General features: G+C 44.1%; 1 protein-coding gene across 2 annotated transcripts in view; it reads right to left on the bottom strand.

The window, feature by feature from the left end:
• WWC3 (WWC family member 3) overlaps positions 1-19968 on the bottom strand; it is a 230235-nt gene that overhangs the window by 119148 nt on the left and 91119 nt on the right. For both annotated transcript variants that reach the window (XM_033949184.1, XM_033949183.1), the window contains exon 2: positions 1-82. This exon is cut by the window's left edge and continues 28 nt beyond it. In XM_033949184.1, coding sequence (XP_033805075.1) covers positions 1-82 — 82 coding nt within the window. The remainder of the gene's footprint in view (positions 83-19968) is intronic.

The raw sequence follows: 19968 nt of genomic DNA on the forward strand, positions 1-19968 counted from the left end.
AATCTGCTGATCGTAAACCATTTCCCATCCTAAAGGCAGCTCATCTCCAACACAGTCAGCAAATGTCAACGGTTTAGTTATTCTGCAGGAAAAGAATACCAATTTTGTATTATATTCTTATATTGCTTAGTTCTATAGAAAGACAGTTCCGTATTATAAGGATCTTGCCATCCAAATGATCAAAAATTATTACTTTAGCTAGATAAACTGATACAATGGACAAAGGAATGCAGACAGGCAAAATGAATGGGAGAAGTCACTTGGTACATCTGCCCAAAGGGAGTTAAAAATGATTTTTTTCAGGCTTAGAGAGTCAGCGCGAAACCAAGAATAGAAGCCAGTTTTCATTTAATATGGAAGATCTCCATGAAAAGACATTATAGGCTAAACTCCATATGGCGTCCAAACAAGTGCTATTCTAAAAGCTGTGCTTACAGTTAGACGTGGTTTATAGAATAGCACTTATGCCCAGGAACTGCGAGTAAATTTAGGCGCAGATGCCCATATTCTATAAGTAACTCTCCCTTTAAGGCAAAATACACTTATACCTGGGAAACATTCAATCAGTGCTTTAAATGTAGTCCTCCCAAGCACTTTCAAAAACACTACAGTCTTCTTTCAATCTTCCTTAGGACTTTAGCGGCACCATCCTGGGCTCGACCTTACTCTCATAGTCTTAAGCTTTACATGCCAACTTTTCATTGGTCCTTCACATTCTATTATTCATAATCAACTTATATTCTCTCTATGGCAGAGTATAAATTTTTTACTAAACTTTAAAGCCGCAATAATGTTAATTCTCTACTTGGCCAGGGGTTATTATGTTCAACCTGTTTCGCTATGACGCTTCTTCCGGAATAAGCCCCTACAAATGAATACATTAAATTACTTTTCCTATCAATGTATTCCCCAAAGTATCCTCTCAAATAATTCCAAGTTCATATCTACCTTTAAATTTGCTGCTGTCACCATCTGAACTCCAGCTCTTCCCCGGACCAAGATGACATCAGTGGGTTGTAACCTCCATTTAAAGCCTGCTAATCAGCTGATTTTACTCCTCCAATCCAAAACCTCTTGCCTGGAGCTGGAGCTCAGATATCGATAGCGGTAAACTTAAAGGTAGATATGAGTTGGAATTGTTTAAGAGAGGATACTTTGGGGAAAACATCAATAGAAAAAGTAATTTAATGCATTCATTTGTAGGGGTATGTTCCAGAAGAATGATAATCCTTGGCCGAGTGGAGAATTAACAAAGGAAGACCCAAATTTCCACAGAAGAAAATGGACAATCCAAACAAAAGAGGCTGTGGAAATCCAATGTTCTTGGCGCTTCCTTTATTACACTGTTTCTTCTGCGCTCAGGTTTTGTGCCTTTCAGGCAGATTTTAGCTTGGATTTGCCAAACCTTTTGTTATCCCACGTTTGCATTAGGTGGCTTAAACAATATCTCGGATGTCTGAGGAAGTCATGTTTTGCCGAAACACGGCCCGTGTTGTGTCCTCCAATGACAAATGTGGACATTGTATCTTACAGAATTTTATTGAATAAAGGAAGCGTTGAGAACATTGGATTTCCACAACCTCTTTTGTTTGGAAAATTTATACTCTGTCACAGAGAAAACATAAGATGATCATGACTAATGTGAAGAACCAATGAAGAGTTGGCATGTAAAGCTTAGGGCTATGAAAATAATGTTGAGCCCGGAATGGTGCTGCTGAGGTCCTGGAGAAGCCTGAAAGAAGAATGTAGTGTTTTGAAAGTGCTTGGGAGGCCTACATTGAAATACATATTCCATAATTAGGTATGTAACTGAAAAGTAACCCCCCTGATCTGCCCATTCCCATACCCCCTTTTTGATCCATACCTAAATCTACTGCAACTCATAACGGATTTTAATAGCATCAATAATTTGCTTGTTAAAACATCAATTATTGTCACTAATTAGCTTGTTAATTAAACTGCAATGCAATTTGGCTATGCAACCAAAGTTGGACATACAATTTTTGGTACTTTTTTTAATAGAATAGGGGAGTATAAGGGCCTATGTAACGATTAAATCAGTGAAAGTAAACACATGGGTATGCACTGTAGCAAAACAAACCTTTCATCATAAATATACTTACATTTACTCACTTCTTGTTCTCTCTGGCCTCCCAGGTCTGCTTTCTATGATTTAATCATTAAGGCACTTCCCCTTTGCAGTTTAATTTTCTTCCATCGTAACCATAAAAATGGCCAGGTTCTAGAATAGCTTAGATGCTCTCAGAGGCAGGAAACTTAATGCTTCACTATCCAAACTAGACCAAAACCTCTGTCTACAAATTTCACTTTTTTTTTTTTTGTTTGCTTCTCCAAAACTCCCAATGGAATTTATAGCCATTTTGCAGTCTACATAAATCATCATTTGTACAGCACGTAATAGATGTAATCAGCAATGTAAGAGGTTATTTGGGCAGGAAAGTGCTTATTTTTTTTAACCTATTTTATAAAGGCACATAGGCACCTATGTATATTTGTAAAATATTAGCCCAAATCCTGCAAAAATCATGCCTGCGGTGAAGGTTCGGACAGTTATGTTTGCTCAGAAGCAGGTGTACAGTATATGGGTGTATAAACTGCGACTTCTCCAACACTCCATCCAAATTCCTCCCTTGTGCACACCTACTCTACAGATAAGCACCTTCTTGCATGGTATGTACTTCTAGGTGCAATCTATTTTTATAAGGAAATGTTTTACACACAAAAAAGTTTTTAAATCACCTCCATAAAGGAAGTCCTTACTTCTTAAAATTTACAATCTAGACAAGACACACAACAAACAAGGGATCTTGAATGAAGGCAGCAGGCCATGACTAAAAAGAGAAAGCATGAAAATGGCAATGAAAGTGAAAATGACAATGGGCCATCGTTGTTTATAGTAGTACCATGAGGGCATCTCTGGAAATGTTTCAAGTAGAACTGCACTTATACAAGTTATTGCTCATCAGCTTTTCTTATATATTGTAAAACAACTTTCCAAGTCAGTCCCGGAATACCTGCTTCCTCCTTGCCAGTCAGGTTTTCAGGATATTCACAATGAATATGCACGAGATTGATTGGCACATACTACCATGTTTCCCTGAAAATAAGACCTACCCCGAAAATAAGACCCCGACCCGCCCCCCACCGCACAGCCGAACCCCTGCTGACCCTCCATCCTTCCTTCCCACCCGATCCCCACCGACCGCAACCATAAATACCTTAGGGCAGAGGAGCATCGGGCTAGCAGCACTCACAGGATGCTTCGTGGCCTTCTCGCTGGGGCCTTCTATATGTCGTGTTACTGATGACATCATCAGTGACGCCGCAGAGGGAATTCCCCAGTGAGAAGGCCGCGAAGCAGCCTGTGAGTGCTGCTGGTCCGACACTCCTCTGCTGGAAGGTATTTATGGTCGCGGTCAGCGGGGATTGGTTGGAAGGGAAGGATGGTCAGTGGGGGTTCGGCGGTTCAGAAGCACGGTGGGGTGGTGACGGATGCTCAAGGGTTCTGCTACACGAGGGATGGGTGGGAGGGATAGAAAGATGCTGCAGAGGGAAGGCACAAGGGGAGGGGAGGAAAGATGTTGCATATGTGGGGGAAAGGAAAGAGGAAGAATTTGGGTGAAGGAGAGGAAGGGAGAGATGATCATGTACATGAAAAAAAATAAGCCCTACCCGAAAATAAGACCTAGTGCCTTTTTTGGGCCCCAAATGAATATAAGACACTGTCTTATTTTGGGAGAAACACGGTATCTCTATTGTATGCAAATCTCTTTCATGTGCCTGTATGGCAGGGGTGCCCAACGCGTCGATCGCGATTGACCGGTAGCTCAGGAAGGCAACGTGAGTCGATCCCAGAGCCCATCCCGGGCTCTGTGATAGACTCGTGTTGCCGTCCCGATCTACCGGGCCTATCAGCCTTCCTCTCCCCGACGTCAAAGACGCCGACGCCGGGCATTTGGCTGTTTTTGTCATTTCGGGGTGGCGTGGTGACGTGGCGGCGGCAGCAGCAACAGCCTGAAAAAGAAATCATCCTGGCCCGGGTTGGTGTCATAATCCGGAACTTCTACCTCTTCCAGCAGCCCTCTCCCTTCTACCTGCTTCCGGCCACACCCCCTGCTCCACGGCTCTCATCAGCAACTCAGCAGCAGCAGCGATCGACACAAGCTTCTGACGTCGGGGCCTACCCTCTGCGAGTCCCGCTTGTTTCAACTTCCTTTTTCCACAAAGGCGGGACTCGTAGAGGGAAGGCCTTGATGTCGGCAGCTTGTCTTGATCACCGCTTCTGACGAGTTGCTTAAGAGAGCCGCGGAGCAGGGGGGTTTTGCCAGGTGCAGGTAGAAGGGAGAGGGCCAGATGTAGGACTCGTGGGTGAGGGAGGAGAAGAGAGAGAGAAAGAGAAAGGGGAGGGAAACAAAAGGAAATATTTCATACTGGGCTGGGCCGGAGTGGAGGGAGGGTGGAAAGATTCTGGCTACAAGGTGCAGTAACAAAGGAAAAGGGGGGAAAGCTGAAAATAGAGATAGTGACACAAAGAAGAGAAAGGGTAAGCAGGACCTACTGAATAAGGATAGAGATACAGAGGGGACATGAAGAGGAGGTGAAATAGAGACATAGAAGTAATGCTGAAAAAAGGGGGGGGAGATAAAGACATTGAAAGGGTAAATGGTGAACATGGGGTAAAGACAAGGACAGAGACAAATGAAGATTCTGAAAAAGTGTTGAGATAGGGATATAGGTGAGATGGACACAAAGAAGGGTGATGCTGGAAAATAGGTGGAATGGTAATTCTGACAGACACAGAAGGGAAATGCTGGATCAAGGAGAGATGGGGCTCAGGCTGGATGGAATGAGGAGAAATGCCTTGTTGGCCCGGAACTTCCTCTCCTACGTCAGAATTGACGTCAGGGAGCGGAATGCTGGTCAGTGCGACGCTTCTGCAGGGAAAGCTTGGGACGGCGGTGGCTTGGGGGCTGTTCCCCGATGGCGGTGGCAGCAAACCGAGTGGCTTGGGGGAGGGCACGGAGAAAGAAAGAAAGGGGGCAGACAGGGAGACAGAAAGAAGGGGGAACAGGGAGACAGAAAGAAAAGGTTGGGGGAGAGAATGAGGTCTGGAGGAGAGGAAACATACAGGAGGCTGAAAGAAAGGAAGAAAGATTGGATGCACAGTCAGAAGAAGAAAATGCAACCAGAGACTCATGAAATCACCAAACAGCAAAGGTAGGAAAAATGATTTTATTTTCAATTTAGTGATCAAAATGTGTCGGTTTTGAGAATTTATATCTGCTGTCTATATTTTGCACTATGGCTCCCTTTTACTAAACCGCAATAGCGTTTTTTAGCGCAGGGAGCCTATGAGCATCGAGAGCAGCACGAGGCATTCAGCGTAACTCCCTGTGCTAAAACCTACTATTGTGGTTTAGTAAAAAGGGAGGGGGTGTATTTGTCTATTTTTGTATTTTGTTACTGAGGTGACATTGCATAGAGTCATCTGCCGTGACCTCTTTGAAAAAACCCGGAATATGAATAATTAACATTTTCTCTGCCTTTCAGTGTGCTTTGTGTTTTTTTTATTTTGTTTTATTGTTGTTAGATCATTTTGACTTAGTCATTATAAAAGTAGCTCGCAAGCCCATAAAATGTGGGCACCCCTGCTGTATGGTGTAGGGCAGAGGTGTCAAAGTCCCTCCACAAGGGCCGCAATCCAGTCAGGTTTTTAGGATTTCTCCAATGAATATGCATGAGCTCTATTAGCATACAATGAAAGAAGTGCATGCAAATAGATCTCATGCATATTCATTGGGGAAATCCTGAAAACCTGACTGGACTGCGGCCCTCGAGGAGGGACTTTGCCACCCCTGGCGTAGGGGTTAGTGCTGAATTGCAGCAGTGACAGGGGTGGGTGTCAAGACCCACTGTTGGTGTCTGTGGAGACTGCTTTAGGATCTAGCCAAGTACTTGTGACCTGGTTTGGCCAATGTTGGAAACACTGTGCTAGGCTTGATGAACCTTCAGTCTGTCCCAGCATGACAACTCTTATTTCTTATATTCATATTCATTGTGAATATCTTAAAAACCTGACAGGCAAGGGTTAGGGATCAACTTGGGAAACACTGCTGTAAAATGCCTGGAATCATCAACCCCAATTTTGCCTAAAATAAAATACAGTACTCCCCCGATATTTGCGGTGATATTTGATTGGTGAGGCCTGACTTTAGTGCAGGAAGAGTATACCGCGAGTGATTTCCTTCACTCACCGGCGCTCCACCTGCTCTCTCCAGCTGCCCTCTCCTGCTTCCCCTTCATGGTCGGAAAATACCACGAATGAACAGGACCGCAGACTGCGAATTCGAGGGGGAACACTGTATAGAAATGCTGCTCTCTCTGGTCTAGAACTCAAATGAATCTATTGCATGAGCAGGAGGAACCGAGGTTTAACTGTCAAAAGCAACTTAATGGAATACATGCCTTTAGTGAAGTCTATAGCTTTTTGCCACATTTAAAAAAAGCTACTGTCATACATTTTTAAGTTGGGGGCAAAATTAACTTACACTGATTGGGTCCAGTCTTCTCCTATATTACTGGGAAAATAGGGCCACTAATATTGTGGAGCTCCATTCTGATTTGAAGATTTTAAGTAGAAGTGAAGTTTGTGGTTAATCATTTAATTCAAGGGACACAGCTTGCTCATAGTTACTCATGCTAAGTCTAGACATCACTTCCTGAACCATGTTCGCTATAAGCTTTTCTTTCTTAGGGATCTGGGGGAGGGTTGAGTGATGCAAGCTCAGATATTGAACACAAACATAAATCTTATTCTATATGTAAAGTGACAGAAAATTTTGCTGGTGCAATAATTACTTATGATTTAAGACCCTCATGAGATATGCATAATTTAAAGCAGCAGTGCTGGCAAAAGAAAATTCCAATACCACAGCTGGCTGCTAAAAAAAATACCAAAATCATTAAGATTACCCTTTTTGTTTTAATATTGATTTCATCCAAGAGTGTAAGATTTTGGAAGTTTCTCCAACTTATCCCCTCTTTTATTAAGCTGTGCTAGAGGTTTTTAGCGCAGGCTGGCGAGGTAAGTGCTCCGACTCTCAAAGGAATTCTTTGAGCGTCTGAGCATTTACCGCACTGGCTCACCCTGGAAACCTTTAGCGTAGCTTAATAAAAGCCAGCCATCGTTATTCAGCATCATTAATCTAATTATTTTATATATTGATTGTCTGAGATTTATTAACTGCCTTTATGAAAAGATTCACCCAAGGCGGTGTACAGCAGGTATAATTCAGCATAAACATAAAACAATTTTGTTAACAGCACAACAGTAGTAAAAAGACCAAATATAAACATAAATACAATGAATGAAGTAGAGTTAAAAATCAGTAAATTGAAACTTAATAGGACTACCATGAAATAGTTTCAAAAATATACTTATTGACAGCACTGAAATTCAAATTAGAGAGACATTGTACTAAAAGGGAGACATAATACTTAGGAAGCATCTAATAAGCAGAAATCAGAACGTTCAAATAACACAAATATGACGCTGATACTTTTTTATAATACAGCTATTCTATAGCCGAGGGGGTCAAATGCAAATATTAGATGGGGACAAGACGGGTAGTACAGGAAGCTTTTTGGCAAGTTGATTAAACAGTTAAACAAGGTAGAAGGAACTGATTTAGTAGTCCTGGTGAAGAATGAGAACATAAGAACATAAGAATTGTCGCTGCTGGGTCAGACCAGCGGTCCATCATGCCCAGTAGTCCGCTCACGCAGCGGCCCTCTGGTCAAAGACCAGCGCCCTAACTGAGACTGAGACTAGCCCTACCAGCATAAGTCCTTGTTCAGCAGGAACTTGTCTAACTTTGTCTTGAATCCCTGGAGGGTGTTTTCCCCTAAGACAGACTCCGGAAGAGGGTTCCAGCTTTCTGCCACTCTCTGAGTGAAGAAGAACTTCCTTACGTTTTGTACGGAATCTATCCCCTTTCAATTTTAGACAGTGCCCTCTCGTTCTCCCTACCTTGGAGAGGGTGAGCAACCTGTCCTTATCTACTAAGTCTATCCCCTTCAGTACCCTGAGGGAACCATCTGCGCCAGTCTTCACCAGAATCCCTAACAGGCATCTTAGGGATCCAATGGACTGTCATAAAACTTGCTCAAAGATAACAAAATACATGAAGATATTCATTGTGAAAAAAATGCAAAAGGACCTTGTGAGACTGGAAGACTGGGCGTCAAAATGGCAGATACCGTTTAATGTGAGCAAGTGCAAAGTGATGCTTGTGGAAAAGCGGAACCCGAACTATAGCTATGTGATGCTGGATTCTGTGTTACGAGTCACTGTCCAGGAAAAAGATCTAGGTGTCATTGTGGAGGATACATAGAAACCCTCAGCTCAATGTGCGATGGCTGCAAAGAAAGCAAATAGAATGTTAAGAATTATCAGGAAAGGAATTGAAAAAAAAGATGAAAATGTTATAATGCTTTTGTATCGCTCTATGATACGGCCGCACCTCAAATACTGTGGGAAGCTCTGGTCGCCATATCTCAAAAAAGATTAATGGAATTAGATAAAAATGATAAAAGGGATGGGACAACTTCTGTATGAGGAGAGGCTAAAGCGTTTAGGGCTCTTCAGCTTGGAGAAGAAACAGCTCAGGGGTGATATGATAGAGATCTATAAAACAATGAGTGGAGTGGAAAGGGTAGATGTGAATCATTTGTTCACTCTTTCCAAAAATACTAAGACTAGGGGACATGCAATGAAGCTACTTAGAAGTAGATTTAAAACAAACCAGAGAAAATTTTCCTTCACACAACGTGTAATTAAACTCTGGAATATGAGTAAGTCAGAGAATGTAGTGAAATTAGTTAGCTTAACAGCGTTTTTAAAATGTTTGGATAATTTCCTAAAAGAGAAGTCCATAGGCCATTACAGAGATGGCTTGGGGAAGTCCACTGCTTATTCCTAGGATATACAGCATAGGATCGGTTTTGCTATTTGGGATCTAGCTAGGTACTTAGGACCTGGGTTGACCACTGTTGGAAACAGGATACTGGGCTTGATGGACCTTCGGTCTGTCCCAGTATGGCAATTCTTATTCTACAGAAGTGACATCAGAGATAGCTCCGAAGCTGGTGCGAGCAGCAAGTTCTTCATTGCTCACGCCATAGTTTAAAAGCTACGGGGAAGGGGCGCGCACGCATGGCAGGGAGAGGAGTTGGAAGGGGGGAGAGGAAGGGGGGTGCCGGAGCCTCGAGGAAGACCGCATTTGGGGCGGACCTCCCCCTTTGCACCCCCCCTTACTACGCCACTATTTATAGATTCATATTCAGGGCATGCATTAGGGTAGAAATTTGAGAAGAGCCCCTTATCAAGTGGTGCCTTCTTCAGTTTCAGGCAGTCTTTGAGTCCTCTCTATCCTGAGGGCCGATGGCAATTGCTCTGGTCATACCCCTTCCCTCCTACTGCCAGCCCTGTCCATATTCAAATGTTATTTATTTTTTATTAGGATTTATTTACCATCCTTTTGAAGAAATTCACCTAAAGTGATGTAAGTACAAGAAGAAGAAAGGGGACAGACAGTTTCAGTAAAAAAAATATTCACAGTACACATTATGGCTGGCACAGTATGTTAGTAACAATGTAAATCGAGTATACAATAAAACCTCTTACTAGCATAGGATGTTAAGCAGAGATGGAACACATAGATATACAATATAAGACAGCTTAGCATGTGTTAAAAAAAATAAGGGGACTAACAGAGAACATTGCATGTGAAATCATTTTGTAGGCTAACTCTGGGATCTTGCTGGACCTGCCTTGCTGTTTCAATTTCAACCACCCTCCCCATTCGATCTACCGCCTGTCGCGGAAAATCACAGCTTGCGCAAAATGTATCCAGACAAAAAGATGAGTCTAAAAGCATATCAGCACCAGCATATTAAGCCTTGCCGGTGACTTATTCATATCAATTCCAGTCAATCTAGTAGCAGACCTAAAGGTAACCAGATAAGTCTGTCTGGATAAGTTTAGACGGGATACACAACCCAGCTTTATTTAGGTTGAATATCAAAATCTCAACCAGTTATCTTTGCTCACACATACCTTACAAATATCAGACTCTTAAGCCAATGCTTCCCAGCCCAGTCCTTGGACAAACCAAGTCAGATTTTCAGGCTATCTACAATGGCTGGCTGTGTAGGTCCCTAAAACTAGGATCTGAGCTACTATAATGTAAAGTCTAGGAGCCACATTGTTTTTTGAAGAAATAAGGAAATCTTTTTTTACAACGAATGACCAGGAGAGACTATAGAACATATCTAAAATCTGACAGGGTTTATGTGGATCTTGAAATCTCATGTACTGCAACCTACATAGAGTCAGCTGTTACAAAAAAAATGTTCTCTCTTCATCAAGTGCTTCTTCGATACGAACCATTGGCAACTTTGATATACCAGCCATGTGTGCTCAACTTTACTCTGCATCACCTAACACTCAATGAGAAAGGAAAAGAGCCTCTTCATCGCAAACAAACAATCTTAGTGACTTATGACCCAGTTGTAAAACAAGCAGTTATTCCAAGGTCAAGAGCAATGTACATTAAAATAACTCCAGTTAGTTATTCAAGCACAGTTATTCTCACTTATGTGCTGTAAATAAATCCCTGTGCCCAAGTGAGCAAAATAGACCAAAATAAGACCAAAACAGCAAAAAAATGAATCAATGGCCTGCTACAGTGATATCCATTCACCTAACCTGGAGGTAAACAAGAGCCAAACCTCCAAAATGCTGAACTGAACTGAAAACGTGTTTGTTTGCTTCAATGTACAGGAGTAGTCCCCCGTTTCCTCTTATATCCAGTATTTGAAACCATTACTATAAAAACAAAGGAAATTCTAGCAACACTATTGCTGCCACTCGGGGAAGTCTTCTGACCCAGGACTGAGAAAACAGAGTTAATTTCAGTTAAGCTTATTTTTATTTTACTTTACTAATTTTTTGCGCTTTATTAACTGTCTTTTTCATGAACAAAGCGATTTACAATACACTGAATGGCAATCAGGTACTCTTAAGTATTTCCCCTATCTGTCTCAGCAGGCTCGCAATCCAACTGTGGTACCTGGGGCAATGGAGGGATTAAAGCCGAGATTCTGGAGCCGGCGCCTCCAAAAATGGCACTGGCCAAGTCTCAATCATGCGTAGGCGCCATTACCAGAATCGCAGCTTACATCAAACTTAGGCGCCATTAATATAGGTTAGGGTTTTAAAGGTCTATGACTGGTGCCTCAGTTTGACTGAAAATCATGGCTAAGGTCATTTCTGGCCATGACCATGCCTACTTTGACCTTAGGCCCGTGTTAGGTCATTTTTATTTTATACATTATTTGATTTCCATCCTGTGGGTCACTTGTGACTGTATACACCCTTTCTGGACGGTTTTTAAGTTATTTGGATGCTTATTAAACTACAAAATGCTTATTGGGACATCATACTTTGAAAGTCTAGGAGTTTTGTTTCATACATTGTATACCAATCACTACACTTGTGGTGAGTGGTCACTTTTCATTCATGACCGTATTAATTCAGCAAAAGGTCAGTTCATCAATATAAGCTTGGTGGAGACAGCATCACATCTGAATTTCCTTAGTCAAAAAGTGAACTTGGTCCCTCTAAAACCACTCTTTATGCATGTCAACACATATGGGTAGAACAGTTGTATAAGGAAATCATGCACGCAAGACAGAAATGCAACATTTTGGCATTAATTAGAGCCTTTGGAAAAGTTGACAATGATCTTAGAATTTGATTTCCTCAACAACTGACAGACATGCTTGGCTTACATCATGTCTTACATTAAACAAAGGATGATGAGTTCAAGCTATTAATGAAAAGGAAGAACATGCAAAGAAGGATGAGACTGTATAAGACTTTAGTGAGACCTCATTTAGAATATTGTGTACAATTCTGGAGGCCGCATCTTCAAAAAGATATAAAAAGGATGGAATCTGTCCAGAGGAAGGCTACTAAAATGGTATGTGGTCTTCATCATAAGGAATATGGGGACAGACTTAAAGATAATAATAATAATAATAACTTTATTCTTCTACACCGCCACAGTCGAATGACTTCTAGGTGGTTCACATCGAAGAAGGCTGGACAATCATCTCAATCTGTATACTTTGGAGGAAAGGAGGGAGAGGGGAGATATGATAGAAACATTTAAATACCTACATAATGTAAATGTGCACGTGTCGAGTCTCTTTCATTTGAGAGGAAGCTTTGGAATGAGAGGGCATAGGATAAAGTTAAGAGCTGATAGACTCAGGAGTAATCTAAGGAAATACTTTTTTTACAGAAAGGGTGGTAGATGCGTGGAACAGTCTCCTGGAAAAGGTGGTGGAGACAGAGACTGTGTCTGAATTCAAGAGGGCCTGGGATAGGCACGTGGGATCTCTCGGAGAGAGAAAGATAATAGTTACTGTGGATGGGCAGACTAGATGGGCCATTTGGCCTTTATCTGCCATCATGTTTCTTTGAAATAATATACTGGGCATATATCATTAGTTGAGGAAAAAAAAAAAAAAAAAAGCAGAGAAGTAAACCTGAGAGCTCTAGTTCTAACAGTTGAATCCTGTTGTTACCATCACTGTCATTATGTAACCTACATAAAACTCTTATTTTCCTTAATTATTAAAATTCCCAGATCAGAAGAAATAGGAATGTATTATGTATTCATCTGGAACTGTGTGAGCTTCACTAGTTGTTGCATTTCTGAAGTTAAAACCTCAACTTTTAAGGCAAGCATTCAGTGGCCTATCTGGAGTAATGGGGATTTTATGAAAAGTTGTGTGGGACACAGAGGGCCTGATTTTGGAAATGGCGCCTGCTGGGTGTTAATCACTGGTAGGCGCCGTGTCCAGAAGTGTGTCTATTTTTCAGACAGACATCTTAAATGTAGGCCAGAATTTTAGAGGCCTATTTTTTAAGGCATCTGACTCGTAACTACAGAAGCACCTAAGCACATCTATGGATGCCTAAGGCTACTTCCGGCATAAGCCACGCCTAGTAAATTGTAGTGCTTTGATTCCATTCTGTGTGTGACACCTCTTCAGTGATTTATGTTATACGCTGCCCGTATGATCAACTGTATGTGGGTTTTACCTCTAGAAATGTTAAAAGAAATTAAAGAACATTGTTACTGTATTACCGTATTTTCACGCAAATAACGCGCACCCGTGTAAAACGCGCACACGGGTATAGCGCGCAGAAATCACGATGATATGTACAAAAACTTTTGTATACCGCGCTCACGGGTATACCGCGCATGATGCCCGACGCTCCTTTCGCCCGCCCTGACTTTCCGTGCGCTGTCCCGACTCTCCGTTCACCCCCCCTGACTTCCGTGCACTGCCCTGACTTTCCGTGCGCTGTCCCGACTCTCCGTTCACCCCCCCTGACTTTCCGTGCACTGTCCCCCCTTGAAGTCCTGTCCCCCCTTGAAGGTCTGTCCCCATCCTGAAAGCCTGATGCCCCCCCCCGACGTCCGATACATCCCCCCCCGGCAGGACCACTCGCACCCCCACCCCGAAGGACCGCCGACTCCCCAACAATATCGGGCCAGGAGGGAGCCCAAACCCTCCTGGCCACGGCGACCCCCTAACCCCACCCCGCACTACATTACGGGCAGGAGGGATCCCAGGCCCTCCTGCCCTCGACGCAAACCCCCCTCCCCCCCCAACGACCGCCCCCCCCCAGAACCTCCGACCGCCCCCCCCAGCCGACCCGCGACCCCCCTGGCCGACCCCCACGACCCCCCCACCCCCCTTCCCCGTACCTTTGGTAGTTGGCCGGACAGACGGGAGCCAAACCCGCCTGTCCGGCAGGCAGCCAAAGAAGGAATGAGGCAGGATTGGCCCATCCGTCCTAAAGCTCCGCCTACTGGTGGGGCCTAAGGCGCGTGGGCCAATCAGAATAGGCCCTGGAGCCTTAGGTCCCACCTGGGGGCGCGGCCTGAGGCACATGGTCGGGTTGGGCCCATGTGCCTCAGGCCGCGCCCCCAGGTGGGACCTAAGGCTCCAGGGCCTATTCTGATTGGCCCACGCGCCTTAGGCCCCACCAGTAGGCGGAGCTTTAGGACGGATGGGCCAATCCGGCCTCATTCCTTCGTTGGCTGCCTGCCGGACAGGCGGGTTTGGCTCCCGTCTGTCCGGCCAACTACCAAAGGTACGGTGAAGGGGGGTGGGGGGTCGTGGGGGTCGCCAGGGGGGTCGCGGGTCGGCGGGGGGGGGCGGTTGGAGGTTCTTGGGGGGGGCGGTCGTTGGGGGGAGGGGTGTTTGCGTCGAGGGCAGGAGGGCCTGGGATCTCTCCTGCCCGTAATGTAGTGCGGGGTGGGGTTAGGGGGTCGCCGTGGCCAGGAGGGTTTGGGCTCCCTTCTGGCCCGATATTGTCGGGAAGTCGGCGGACCTTCGGGGTGGGGGTGCGAGTGGTCCTGCCGGGGGGGGGGGGGGATGTATCGGACGTCGGGGAGTCGGCCGGGCAAGAGGGCTTGGGCTCCCTCTTGCTCCGATCGTGGATGCGGGTGCGGGGGGGAGCGCGTGCGAGCGGTCGTTCGGGGTGGGGGTGCGAGTGGTCCTGCCGGGGGGGGGGATGTATCGGACGTCGGGGAGTCGGCCGGGCAAGAGGGCTTGGGCTCCCTCTTGCTCCGATCGTGGATGCGGGTGCGGGTGGGAGCGCGTGCGAGCGGTCGTTCGGGGTGGGGGTGCGAGCGGTCCTGCTGGGGGGGTGAATCGGGCGTCGGGCGGGGTGGGAACTATGTTTAAAAACTTTTGTATACCGCGCTCACGCATATAACGCGCGAGGGGTATGCGCGGTAGGTAAAAACGCGTATAACGCGCGCGTTATATGCGTGAAAATACGGTAATTTTTACAAAGTATTAATACATTTGGTTTTACACTGTAAGCATTTTCAATTATCAATTTGCACATTTATGGGTATGGGTGTTGGACTGGGTTAAACCTTTTGCTTATGGGGGGGGGGGGGAATTAAAAAAAGTTCACGAGCAAAGGTGGATTTACTATTTACACATAATTAAACCTGAAGGACTTCATGCATCTATGGAACGGCAAGCATTTTATTTAAAAAATTATATAAAATGGCCCATCCAGTCGGCCCATCCATAGTATCCAGTGGCACAGTAAAGGGGATACGGACCACCACGGGCATCAAGTTTGTGGGGGCTCTGGCACCTCTCCACCTCGCTTCGCTACTCCATGCTCGTATCCTCCCCCACCACATACCTCTGTGTTATCTTCACTAGCGTGAGCAATTTCTGCTTTTTGCTCACTCAAGCCTGGTTCCCCTCTGAATCATTTTCAAGTCACGGAGCCAGGAAGTGACATCAGAGGGAAATCCAACGCTGGCACAAGCATGCTGCAGAAGCCATTTGCGAAGATTAAGAGGTATGGGGGGGGGAAGAAGGGCACATTTGTAGAATGGGAGGCGGGAAGAAGCGGGTGTGCAGGAGTGGGAGCATAGAGAGGAGGGTGCCTCCTACCCTTACTATGCCACTGATAGCATCCACTATTTCCTCCTCTCTCTAAGAGATCCCACATGCCTGTCAAGTTGATGATTTTTGAACTAACCCTTTTTCAAATTAATTTTTTTCTGCATCAGTTATTTGCTCTAAATCAGCTTTTCCTCAAGAAATGTATGTCCTTAGTATTAAAATAGTGGTTAGTGCCACTTCTTCTAAATGGGAGTTGCTGGTTAATGTGCAAAACAAAATTCTCATGAGATTTAAAGTTTGTTTGTTTTAAAATCAGATGACATCACGAAGAATGCTAAGCTACCATTTTGGAGAGTCTGTAATAAGCTGTGAAAAGTTGAAATCCCAGTATCTTTAATATTGTATATTTTATTGATTTTTTTTTTTTTTTTTAGCATCTCATCTTTGTTTTTTTCTGCCAGTCCCTTGAAGCAGCCCAGGGAGGATGAAACAAGGATTCCTTGTCAGGACCTTTTGTAATGATGACACATGTTTTGATGATTCAACGTTCAACACAGAAGTCTTGCCAGCTTCAGTTTACCAAGCTGCACTGGATTTTAACATGTTAATATGAGGGGCCACTGAAAAGTTCTCAGCCCAACCAACAAAGCTGGGTAGTCTCTATCAAGGGCTACATACTTATTCCAGCGATTTTTCACTTTTTTAATTCTGTCAGAAAAATACGTAATGAAAAATTGGAAAAAATCACTGCGATAACAGCATGGGACATTCAGCGTGGCTCTCTGCGCTACACACTGCTAATGCAGTTTTGTAGAAGAGGGGTAAAGTGTATAGCTCTCGATGGAGACTGCCCCAGCTTTGTTGTTTGGCTTGAGAACTTTTCACTGGCCCCTCATATAAATATCACAGATTGTCACGATCCTGGCACCGCCTACTCAAAGGGCTAGGCCGAGTGTCCGCCCACCACCTACCAAGGTGTAGGCCAAGTGTCCATTCATCGCCTATCGGTGAATAAGCCGAGTGTCCGTTCACTGAAGCTCTTATGCTCAGAGAGGGTTTTGGGCTTACCTAGGGTAAGGCACTAGGCCCGCATTCCTCCCCTCGAGGGTCGTCCAGGAGCTTTTGTTTCCAGGAACTCTCTCTATGCTCTTTCTGCTGGGAGTCTATTCATGAACAACCCCCCCCCCCCTGTCAGTTCAGGGTGAGGTCCCTCTTGACCCCCTCAAATGTCGCCCCAAGGATTCAGGGGTCCAAGCCAGAGCTCCTCTCCCTATCAGGAGTCGAGTTTAAGGTTCTAGGAGTCTCTTTTCTTTACAAATCACCACTTTCCTCTGCCACTTGATTCTTATGCAAATTAGTTATTCAAGTCATTTGGCAAGGTCTTTCAGTCTTTACTATTGGGCAACAGAATACTCCAAAGCAATAGGGGTAGCTGGTTCCTAACACCACCCACCTAGTCTTCCACTATGACTAGAACACTATGAATAGAACCACTCAGTTAGGAACTAGTTGAACCCAGCTATTCCCTGTTTAACCCTGGGTACTCTGGGGAGAGGTCGACTTTGATGTAGCCTTCCCTCTGGGCGGCACTCTCTCACGGGATGGGACATACACCCCATCACATAGATAAAGTGCCTTTGATTCTACATGGATTTTTGGAAACGGAATGAATATAATACAGTAAAACGTTCCAGAAGCATGCTTGTAATCCAAAGCACTCGTATATCAAAGCGAATTTCCCCATAAGAAATAATGGAAACTCAGACGATTCGTTCCACAACCCAAAAATTTTAGTACAAAATACTGTATGTACTTGCATTGCAAGACCTCACTCATTTAGAACAGTCACTACACTCCTGCAGCATCAGAGAGAGTAGAACCATCGGCTCAGTTGTGATGATTTGACGTGTGTATACTGTATATACTTGTATTGCAAGACATTGCTTGTATATCAAATTAACATTTAATAAAATGTTTTGCTTGTCTTGTATAATGCTTGCAAACCAAGGTTTTACTGTATATGGAAATTGTATTGTTTGTCTAAGCATAGAAAAAAAGATAAAGGAAAACAGAAAGAAAATAGAAACTGTTTTAACTAATTGATATCAGACACAGGGAATTTTTTTTAGGACCGGTGAAGGTAGGGCAGTAGTGTCTCCAAGTGATTGAACAAGGGACTCCTGTTTGCTTCTGAGGTCCTTTTTTCCCTTAATTTTAGTAAGTGAATATTCAAATTATTTTAGATTATATTTTTATTTTTTGAGAGACAGGAGAATCAAGCTCATTTCATCTGACTAGTGATAGGCTGGATGTACAAGAGATAATTTGCTTCATCCCAACAAGAATGAGAAAAATCAGTTGCCACATCTGCCAGCCAAAGAAATTCCAGACAGTAAATCTTGAAAACTTCCCTTTGTGTCTCCCCTCCCAATCCTTCTCCCCAATGCAAGAAAATGTACTTGTTCCCCAGGTATAGTGATCAGGGGAGGAGATTATTTACAAAATTATATATAAAGGCCAAATGGCAAATTTGCAGTTACTTAAGGCACATCTATTTCAACAAGTTTTAAATGTCACATTGATTTTAGAATGTCTTGATTTTATTGTGCTGGGTTGTTTTTAAATGTCTTTGTTTTACTATGTATGTGAACTTGTAAAACACCTAACACCATGGATATTGCAGTACATAAACTGCGATAAATAAAAAGATAACAGATGTTTTTGTTCAGTCACTATTCCTTTTCTATTACAACATCCTTAAATTTATCTGAAGAAAACAAAAAAAAAGATGATCCCTGGGTAAAATTGATTTGGGGGAATTTGATGTTATATAGATCCTGTCCAGAGAATCTGGTATTCCAGAATTTAATGCTGGGTGGTTACTTTTTTATCCCCCACCTCTTCTTGCTGTAGTTGGGCTGAAAGCACATTCCGAAGGGCAGCAAAAACTTCTCTGAAGGAAGCTGGTTTCTGGGCAAAGAACTGTTTTGTTGTATCTGCTACAGCCCACACATATCCTGTGAGCCGTAATCTAAACAGTACACTGGCCTCATCCAGTTCTCTCCCTGCGGCACAACTTTAAACCAAGGAAGAATGCATTCAACCTTCCTAAGAGAATTTGTTTTCCTTAAAAGTTTTTACTTTCCTGCTTTGCATGAAATATTTTTTAAAACTACTAAAAGTAAAACCTTATGTTTCATGCAGCCCCAAGAACCGTTAACATAGGGGAAAAAAACAAACTAGGAAGGTAAAGGAGAGTGATTAGGCTGTGAATTGCTACTATTTGGGTTTCGGCCAGGTACTATTTATTTTTATTTATTCATTTAAAATTTATCGTCCGAATATCCGACAATACTATGTGGATTACAGCAAAACATACATAATAAAAAGAACATACATATAACGATTCACCAAATAAAATAACAACCATCCTATTCCACATTACAACAATAAAACTCAACAAAGACCAGAGCCAATAACAAAACAGGTTACTACCATACGGAGATAAACCTAAACAACAGATTTCCTGAAGACTGACTGACAAGTCAGCGTACACCTGCATTGGCCACGGTTGGAAAACAGGAGACCGGGCTAGATGGACCATTAGTCTGACCCAATAGTGCTGTTCTTATGTATTTTTAATGGCACCTGGTAGCGGCATGGGTCCTTAATGTCAGGAAAATGGAGATGACTCTTGCAAGTATTTATGCCATTTTTGTTTTAGAGAACATAATGGTCATACTCAGAACAAATCCAAGAGAAATCTCTTCATAAGCCTAGATGACTTCCATTTCCTTTCCATTCCAAAAGAGAACAGAATATTCAATAGGTCATTGTGATCTTTATCTGCCAACATTATCTATCTACTACCCAGTTGAGATGTGCCATTTTAGCTACCGTGTTTCCCTGAAAATAAGACACTGTCTTATATTAATTTTAGGCCCAAAAATGCACTACCGTATTTTCGCGGATATAACGCGTGCGTTATACGCGATTTTACCTACCGCGCATACCCCTCGCGCGTTATATGCCTAAGCGCGGTATAGAAAAGTTTTTAAACATAGTTCCCACCCCGCCCGACGCCCGATTCACCCCCCCAGCAGGACCGCTCGCACCCCCACCCCGAACGACCGCTCGCACGCGCTCCCACCCGCACCCGCATCCACGATCGGAGCAAGAGGGAGCCCAAGCCCTCTTGCCCGGCCGACTCCCCGACGTCCGATACATCCCCCCCCCCCGAAGGACCGCCGACTTCCCGACAATATCGGGCCAGGAGGGAGCCCAACCCCTCCTGGCCACGGCGACCCCCTACCCCCACCCCGCACTACATTACGGGCAGGAGGGATCCCAGGCCCTCCTGCCCTCGACGCAAACCCCCCTCCCTCCAACGACCGCCCCCCCCCAAGAACCTCCGACCGCCCCCCCAGC

This window comes from Geotrypetes seraphini, chromosome 6, assembly GCF_902459505.1.
Source record: "Geotrypetes seraphini chromosome 6, aGeoSer1.1, whole genome shotgun sequence".
NCBI lineage: Eukaryota > Metazoa > Chordata > Amphibia > Gymnophiona > Dermophiidae > Geotrypetes > Geotrypetes seraphini.